General features: G+C 34.1%; 1 protein-coding gene and 1 pseudogene across 1 annotated transcript; one reads left to right on the forward strand and one right to left on the reverse strand.

Annotated features, from left to right (window-relative positions):
• The first annotated feature begins 2,714 nt into the window (after positions 1-2,714).
• LOC125202673 (dehydrodolichyl diphosphate synthase 6-like) lies at positions 2,715-3,609 on the forward strand. Its single transcript, XM_048101125.1, has one exon. The coding sequence runs from the start codon at positions 2,715-2,717 to the stop codon at positions 3,516-3,518; it is 804 nt and encodes a 267-aa protein (XP_047957082.1). The 3' UTR covers positions 3,519-3,609.
• Positions 3,610-3,640: 31 nt separating this feature from the next.
• The window catches only part of LOC125196023, an 11,964-nt pseudogene continuing 5,643 nt past the window's right edge, over positions 3,641-9,961 (reverse strand).

The following is a 9,961-nucleotide window of genomic DNA, read 5'->3' on the forward strand; positions in this document are numbered from 1 at the left end:
TGACTCATGTTCAACATTTATATATTTAAGTTTGTAATGTTATTGAAAATTTTAATTTCACAAAATTCATAAAAATCAAAACTTAATTTTTTATTTTATTAATTTGTTTGAAATTATATAGAAAATGAGCAAATCGAGATTTGATTTGTATGAACTTTGTGAATTTGAAAATTTTTCAGCAACAATTTTTAATGTATTAGAATAAACTAATATAAATCAAAACAAACAATATTAAACGTGCGTCAAACAAGACTGATGCTCACATGAGGTATGTAGCATATCATTTTTCGTTATACCATATATAATTGGAGGCTATCTTATGGTGAATTGAGTTACGTTGAACATGTTTAATTGGAAATAATCACAGAATTGCCCTTCAAAAACTGTATATTATTGCATGTTTGTATACAATTTTATTGCAAAATTGTATGTAAGCATTGAGGCCAATCATACTCATTTATGGCGTCATTATGTTGCCCCATTTTATCTGTCCATGTTGTTGAGGGGGTCACGTTTGAAGTTGGGCCAATAGTAGGAGCTAGTCTTTATTATTTTCCCTGCGTGTTTAAGGGTCTAATCAAGGAGGATGAAGATTAAGAAAAAAAATTGTGAAGTGAGTTAAGTAACGAAGAATAAAGTATGAAACGAAAATTTAGATAGATGAAAAAGAAATAAAGTAGTAAGAGAAAGTACAGTACGTTGAAAAGAAATATGTTGACTTATGCTAAAAAAGAAAATGACTCAACTATTATAGAATTTGGAACGGAGAGAGAGTATATAACTTGAACGAATATGCTAATTGTCTTATTTTCGACACGTACGTAGGAAACACTTGGTTAATCTGCATGTTTCGGATAGTATTTATCGAAACTTTAAGGCCTCAAACATTTTTCTTGATGGGGTAAGATTTGTTTAGTATCTCCAATATTTCCTTCTCTTTCTTTATTCTGTTCAACTATTTCAAATGAAATAATGGTACAAGGTTTCAATGCAAAAAAAAAATCAGATTTTGGGGTTATATATATTTCTTTCATTATAAAGAAATTATTTGTAATCACACAAAAATTGAGATGCAATTATTTCCGTTGAAATTTTTTTTAAAAAAAACAATAATATAGGACGTAAAAGAAAACGTTCCTAGTTTAAGGGGAAATTAACATAATCTTTTACTTTTTTTTAGGACGCTTTCATTTCCGTCCTTAATTTTAGTTGGAGCACCGACAATAAGGATGTTTTTTGATGTGCTGGTGATATATTTAGAAACACAATAATTTTTTTGTTGTAGTGTTTTTAATCCTCCAGTTACTTATTGACGAAAATATATTAAACGTTTTTTGGAGTAGTTTAGATTTGGCTGTAGTCATTTTTTTTTCGAAAATATCATGAAGTTTTTGGCTGATATTGAATATTTTTAGTCATAAAATCATCTATTCAGGTATTTGTGTGAAATTCCCACGATGCCGGTTTCCAACAAAATAAAAAATGACGTGGCCAAATTTAACTTAGATGGACATTTTCAAAAAACAACAACATCATTTTAGTAGTAATAAAAAGATTTAAAAATCAAAATAATATTAAGCGCACGAAATTTTTGTGGCTGCAATTATTGATTGAAATGGAAGATGCTATATTGTACTATATCTCAAAATTGTCTGCCTTGAATTAATTATATTATATTTTCATTATAGTAATTTTTTTTCAATGCTATTTAAATTTAAAAATCAAACTTTCAATATAAACGACAGCGAGCGGTCGCTTCTAGAGGTATAGTAACGACACACTCAGATTCTTTAAAATGAATACTTCATCAAAACTTGGAAAATTTTGTGACCTACCTCTTCCCAACTATAATTTTCATTATGATGGATACACCAACTTTTCAACATGCTAGGCCAACAAAATTGTGTTGATCCTATAAATTTTATTGCACATTATTTATTTACACACACAATATATATATATATATATATATATATATATATATTATCAAAATCAAACACAAAGAATGTAACGTTAGTGGTTGTTCGAGTTCCTCCTTTATCTCTTACTAATATATTTTTATTGGTGTTTGACACATGTATACGTTCTTCATCTTAACTTCTTTTAATCTACATATATATACATCAATAAAAATGTGGACGAACAATATTGAGCGACGAAATTTAACTAAATTAATTTTATACTCTCTCCCTCACATAAAAATATGAACATTTGAAATAGCACGAGAATTAATACACAATTGGTAAAGTAAGAGAAAAGAAGAAAATGATAGTTAAAATAGTAGTACCGGATAATATGACCCACATTATTATTATTAGTGCTTAATGAGTTGTGATAGTGGACCATAGTTATATAAGTTGTAAATAAATTGATATACATAGGGTAATGAGTTAGGGACAACTTTTCATAAATGGAAATTACCATTTTTTATGGGGCAGAACGAGTATATACAATAAAATCTTGTCTACATATATGCACGTTTATGTATATATATATACATACATACTTGTTGATTTCAAAATTAACAAAGGAAATTTTCATAAACGTGGTATGCAACTAGATCTTGCTCAGAAAATATTTTGATTTTACATTTTGTTAAGATAATCTGGTTTGCTGCAGGTTTTCTCTCTTGTGTTTCCAGGTAATTATGAATATATCATCATCTTATGAATATTGTTGATATGTAGGTTGACAACAATAACAATTAATTAGAGATGGAGAGGAACACCAACAGCAGCAACATTATTGTGCGCTTGTTTGGGAGTTGGGTGAGCTACATGAGAAAATGCCTTTTCCAAGTGTTGTCAGTGGGGCCGGTCCCAAGCCACCTCGCGTTCATCCTGGATGGAAACAGGAGGTACGCGAGGAAGTGGGGGTTGGGGGAGGGGATGGGGCACAGGGCCGGATTCCTCTCCCTCATGACCCTGATGAAGTACTGCTACGAGCTTGGAGTGAAGTACATCACCGTGTACGCGTTCAGCATAGACAACTTCAAGAGGAAGCCGGACGAGGTGCAGGGCGTGATGGACCTCATGCTGGAGAAGATCGAAGGGCTGGTCAAGGAGGAGAGCATTGTGAACCAGTACGGAGTGAGGGTCGAGTTTGTTGGGAATTTGAAGCTCTTGAGTGAACCTGTGAGAAATGCTGCGGAGAAGGCCATGCGAATCACTGCTCACAATAACAGAGCCATTCTTCTCATTGCGGTTGCATACACTTCCACCGATGAAATCGCCCACGCTGCTCATCAGTCCTGCCTTGACAGGAAGGAGGGTGTGATAAGGCTGTCTGATGTGGAGAGGCATATGTATATGGGGGTGGCGCCTGATCCCGAGATACTGGTGAGGACTTCAGGGGAGACGCGTCTTAGTAACTTCCTACTGTGGCAGACATCCAGCTCCCTGCTGTCTTCACCCAAGGCGCTGTGGCCAGAGATGGGCCTGCGCCACCTTGTATGGCTCGTGTTGAATTTTCAGAGGGTTCAGCCTTACCTAGACACGACGAAGAAGAAGCTTCTGTGACTCTGATTTCTTCTTTACCTCCACCTATATCTTTGTACTCAGTTATAAGCATTTTCATTCGAATTGCCAGTTTAAAGCTTAATTATATGTATATTGATCAGCTAAATAAAATGTGTGACAATGAAAGCATACAGGTAGGTTATAAATTAACAATAGTAGCAGTATGGCTAATGAAGCTAAAATCCCAGAATCAACGTCTAGGTTGATGCAGACGAGGGCGGTTGCAGAAGATGCGGCGGTTGGCCTTTAGAAATACTGCTATAGTCAAACTCATGCTTGCCCACATGAAGGTAAATAGTAAATTCCATAGATCGTGTCGAACTACAAAACAACAAGGTATTTAATCAGTAGTACTCAATGCTAGATTGTGAGTCCTAATCTAGTTAGGTTCAGAAGAGTTAATACGCATTCGAATTCGATAGAATAATATCATATACTGAAAATCCCAATAACAAGCATGGCCTCACATGTTTGTAAGTTTACTACAAACAATGGCAAAGGGAACAAGTGGAATAATTTTAATACAGAACTTGAAGCCACAGCAATCGACAAGAAGTGCATCCTTACCTCGTCTAAGTGACAGCAACGCGAAGAACAAGCCAATCAGAATCACTCCTAAAGCCAATGGAAAGGACTGAAGAAGTGCAAAAAAAACAATATAAGTCATGCTTCGAGAAAGCAGGTATTTACGGATTACTTACTGCCACTGCCTCAATACCGCCTTTCAGTGCTGAAGGAGTCATGCTTCGAGAAACAGAAACAATATAATGTCCTTGTACTGGATCAACAGCATCCTTCAAAATGGAATCAAAGGTTAAATTACGCAGCTAATATATTAACTAGATAAGCAGATTTTGTTTACGTCCATGAAGCCAATTTTCTAGAGACTTACACACAGGCATACATATGCTACAAAATATTTATAGGTAATAGTTTGCTCATTACTAAATGAAAATTTGCAAAACTTTAGTGTTTATGGAGGAGTTGTTGTGGGATAAACTACTACACAATGAAGTGACAAAAAAATTAGATCTATCAGAGCTATGATCCTAAGTAGACAACACTAGATCAGCTGATGATGATACAAAATTCTATGAAGATATGTTTTAGAACTTCTGTATTCAACAAACTATGCAAGCCAGTTAAAATGAGGGAAAGCATGCCAACCTGTTTTGTACCATCAACGAAGTTGTTCAAGTAGTATCGCATGACAGCATTAAAGCCATCGTTCAGAATACCCTGAATCGTTCTCTTGCCACATCTGTTTATAAAGGAAAAACAATTTAAAATTAAAAAAATATCAAATCTTGCGAGTTTATATCCAAGTTAACTTGAAGGAGAAAATTACTTTTAGTATGATAATTAAATTAATTAGAAGCATAAAGAGAGACTGGTAACATAAGAAGCTCCAGTAACAGCAGGAAAACAAACACTGGATGCATCAAAACAATGTCATGCTGCCAAAAAAAAAAATCAACAATCTCAAAATTTCTTTGATGCATGAATACAGGCTCTATCACCTACAATCAATAACATAGTTGAATGCTTTATAAGTTCTGGTCACATTGCATTAGTATTGACCTTCAACAAGTCAAGGAGATGAAGTTGACTGATAATTTGACAAGAAACTATGCATCTTTAAGAAAACAAAATGTACCTGAGTGACATTTGTACGATCCAAGCAGTCTATGCAATTGGTCCTCACAACTCCTCCTTGAGTTTCAACTTTTTCTCTCTTCTCATTTAACAAAAAGTACCTATAGTATTAATAAAGCAGTAAGGAACTGAAATCTCTAACACAAACACAGAGAGTGATACAGAACAAGATTTTATATGGTTGATATGCATACTTATTTTTAGGATTTGATTAGATTTTATTTATTAATTTACTTAGGCATCTTGGGGAACGGTAACCATGGCCTCCTACGTGAAGATTATTTTCTTGTATTTCATTCTGTTAGGGCATTCAGTTATTTTCAGTTCGTGTTATTTCAATCTCTTGAGCAAGTGTGGCATCGGTCTGATAATTGATCATCGTTCACCCCACCAAGTTGCTAGGAGTAAAGTTGGAGACGAACAAGAACATAAACTGGAAATAAAAGATTGAAAGTGAATTAACCTAAGAGAATGAATTACAAGAAAATAATCTTCTGCCAATCCTCACGCACGAGCCACCGTCTAAATACTGTTCTATCTCAGATCTTTTCCCAAGATGCCTCTTAATAACAAGACTCATCCTTATATAGGAAATTATGATGAATAGATCAGTAATCCTAATCCTAATCCTAATCCTAATAAAAACAATTAATAATATTTGAAACAGATAAGATAAAATCAAATCAAATACTAACTAATTAAATAAAAAAGTAAATTAATAAACAAAATCTAATCTAATCCTAAAAATAACTAGATAAGTATTCCTGCAATGTGCATATCAACATATCAAATCTTGTTCTGTATCAGAGAGTAAAGGCTCTAAACTACATAGTCAAATAATTGGGTTGACCCCAATGATTATGACCAAAAAAGACATGCTGTGTGTTTAAATAATAAACTCAAATTCCAAAGTCAGAGAGAAGTGCAGTTTTAAATGATAGACTCATCAAATCTGAACAAGATTGATATGTGTAAAGATAGAAACACCCATGCAATATCTCCAATTATGCTTACCTCACTTCAGACTGAGATCAACAAAAGGATAGAAACAGTATGTTTTTAGATCAAATTGGTAAGTGTTTAAGATTACAGGAATTTTGTTCAGATGTACCATACAAAATTAAAACACTACGTCAATCAAATTTAACATATACAAACCATAATTTATCACAAACATGTAAAACTGATTTCCTGCTCGCTTAACTTCAGGAGCAGAATATGGAAAAAATAAGCAAATTAGGATTAACTATAAGCTATTGACAGAAAATTCAAAGCTAAGTGTCCCAGAAGCTGTTTCTATTTTTTTCTTTACAAATGCTTTTCATGCTCATTCCATAATTTTATCAATGCTTTTTGGATATTAACCATCTGGAAGCCCGCTTTTGTTCAACTTTTGAGAGCTTGCTGTCTTAAAATGGACCAGGAAACAAAGTTTTAACAGTGAATCTCTTTTATCCCTACCCGAGAGAGAAGAAATCAACTTTGAACAGTTAACGTTATAAAGCATATTCATTTGACCTCAACTATCATCACTTGACACATGAACAGAAAAGATGGAACAGTTTCATAGACAATGCAAACGATGAAATGCGTAAAGCAAGCAGTTCTAAGTAGAAACTAAACAGAATCATGCAAGAAAACTTTAAGCACGTCCAAAAAGTAACTGCACCTGCTTTTAATGAGAAAATCCTCAAGTTGTTCATAATGAATGGCTAAGCGCTCAAAGTGGACATGCCCACAAATCTTGTGAAAATCAAAGTGCAGATATCTGAAAATGGTGTAGTCGAGGATATAGCAAGTTCACATCCAAGTGATTCATGTATAGCTGCAAAATAATAAGACTGAAACACGACCTACCTCACATCATCACTAACAATAGGTTCCACTGCCTGGCAAAACTTTTCAGACAAGCGCCCCTCGTCTCCATGCTGTTAGAAATTTCAAAGAAATAGGGTGGGAAGCCAAGTCTACCAACAGGAGATTGTGCATAACATATAAGTAGTCATTTCACACAAGCAAAGTGATCCAGAATTCACTGAAAGAGAAGTTCTATATTGAATTTGGCAACCCTCATTCACTTATATGATTTAATACCAATTTGATCTCAGCGTAGAGTTCTATTATTTGTAAAAGTCCTAGGAGTTTTCAACCTATGTGTTCATATGATCCCTTCAAATGATGAGAACTATTTTTCAAACTATGTAAAGGTGAATATAAACCTTTTTAAGCACCCAACTTACAGCCTCTTCGGTTTCTAAAATAGAAAGCACTTTTGCTAATTTTCTTTTATAAAAGAAAATTCTAAGTAGAGACTGTTGTAGACTATATCCCACATAGTTATGTGTCCTAGTCCAGCTTAGTCTTTTGTACGTATAAGTTCTTTGTAAAGTAATTAAGATACCTACTACTTTTCTCTAATATGTTTCTATACTTTTCCACATGTATCTATATTTTATTGTTCTACATGGTATCAGAGCGGATTCAAATCCGTCTCTAATTTTACTCATGTCACTCTTGGTCAATTCTGCTGCCCGTTCTACAACTCATGTTGATCTGCTTAGGGTTTGCTCCATGCTATATTTTTTTTTCTCTTTTTTGATAATTCAGCCATGTCTACTCGCGGTCGGGGTTTGTATGGTGGATGTGTCCCTGGCCGAGGTCGAGACCATGGGTTTCATGATGACATTGTGATTATTTAGGTCGTTCGAATCATGAGTCTGATAAGTGTTGGGAGAAGTTTGGCAAACCTGATGGGCCAACATGACGTCTACTGCGCCAAATTCTTCATTAACTACTTATTGTCAAACTAAACTAATCAACCAGTTCGTTCCTACTCCTTTACTTGTCCAAACATTATCTCTTGGCCAAAGGGTACTCACAAACTTATGATATTCACTACTTTGAGATATTTTCATTCACGGCTCGTAGAACATGAACTCGGTCTGAATCGTGTTTCTTTAGTTGTCAATCTTCCTCAGCTTGATGTAAAGAATGCTTTCATATATGGTAATTTTTATGGAGCAACCTTTCAGGGTAGGTTTATCAGGGGATGCTAATAAGGTTTGTTGTCTCAAAAAGACAATTTATGGTGTTAAACAAAGTCCGAAGGTGTGGTTTGATAAGTTCAGCAGTGTTCTTCGAACTTTAAGTTTTTTAGCAGTGTTCTTGGAACTTTTAGTTTTTGAGATTTATGCATTACCAAGTCTGACATTCGTTTTTTGTGCGACATCAAGCGTAAGGTATTGTCATTCTCTTTGTATATATTGTTGATATACTCATGTATGGAAGTGATGTTTGTGGAATTGAGGAGATTAAGAAATTCTTGCAGCCACATTTTGTTATCAAGGATTTCAGCATCCTTAGTATTCCTTGTGTTCCTTGTTAACCGAGGCACTTCTTTTCAGCACGAAGATTAAAAAATAGATGTTTAGTATGTTAATTGGTGGGAGAACAAAGTAAGAGAGAGATGAAGAGAGAATAAAGTAGAAGAAAGTATTACTCCCTCCGTTCCTTGTTAACTGAGACATTTCTTTTTGACACGGAGGTTAAGAATAGTATTTTGAATGGATGGTGAATATAGTAAGAGAGGATAAAGTAATAGTGGTGAAAAGAGAATAAATAAAGTAAAACTGAAAGTTACTTTTTGCCAAAAATAGAAATGGCTCAATTTTCTTGGAACTTCCCACGGTAGAAAAATGACTCTATTAACATGGAACGGAGAGAGTACTTTTTTTTTACCAAAAATAGAAACGATTCAATTATCTTGGAACTTCCCGAAATAAAAAAGTGTCTCAATTAACAAGGAATGGAGGGAGTGTTTATTAAGAATTGAAATTGCACACAACATATCTGGAGTTTGTTTCTCTATCTCAACAAAAGTATGCTGAAAGAAGTAGGATTACTTGGAGCAAAGCATGTTGTTACTCCTACGAAGGTTGACCGAAGTGTTTGGGATAATATTGGAGAGCCGGAGGATAAAGCTAAGTCTAGACGTTTAGTTGGAAAACTTATCTAATTATGATAGAAAGTCTACTTCTAGATATTGCATCTACCACATGGAAGAATATAGACGAAGTAAGAAACTACTTTATGTTGTTCTTTCGAGACCGAGTATAGAGTTGTATCATTATGCTACTGAGATGACCAGAGTTAAGAGGGTTCACTTTTATTGAACTTGTACCCTATGCATTGTGATAACCAAGTTGTTTACTACATTGCAGATAATCTAATTCTGATACAAAATATACTTCTGGATATTGCACCTACTACATGGAAGAAAACTGACGAAGTAAGAAACTACATATTGTTGTGTGATCATCTTTCGAAACCGAGTATAGAGTTGTGGCTCATTATGCAAATGAGATGACCAGAGTTAAGAATCTACAATGGTTCACTTTCATTGAAGTTGTACCCTATGCATTGTGATAATCAAGTTGTTTATCTACATTGCAAATAATCCAATTTTCTATGAAAGGACTAAACATATTGAAGTTAATTGTCATTTCATTCAAGAGTGTATTTTGAATAAGACTATTACTACTCATTTCTTTCGCGTCCAACCAGATTGTTAATATCTCACAAAACCATTGCTGTGAAACGTTTCTCAAGACTTTGTACCAAGCTGAACATGATCGATATATATACTCCAAGGAGGAGTGTTGTAGAATAAGTATCCATATTGGTTATGTGTCCTTTTCTAGATTAGTCTGTTGTAATATATATATATATATATATATATATATATATATATATATAGAGTCCCATTATTCACAAATCCACTCTTAAAG

Source organism: Salvia hispanica, chromosome 1 (genome assembly GCF_023119035.1).
Source record: "Salvia hispanica cultivar TCC Black 2014 chromosome 1, UniMelb_Shisp_WGS_1.0, whole genome shotgun sequence".
Taxonomy (NCBI): Eukaryota; Viridiplantae; Streptophyta; class Magnoliopsida; order Lamiales; family Lamiaceae; genus Salvia; species Salvia hispanica.

Bases quoted from the DNA above. Each gene is read 5' to 3' on its own strand.
- LOC125202673 (XM_048101125.1), top strand. From the start codon at position 2,715: ATGGAGAGGAACACCAACAGCAGCAACATTATTGTGCGCTTGTTTGGG.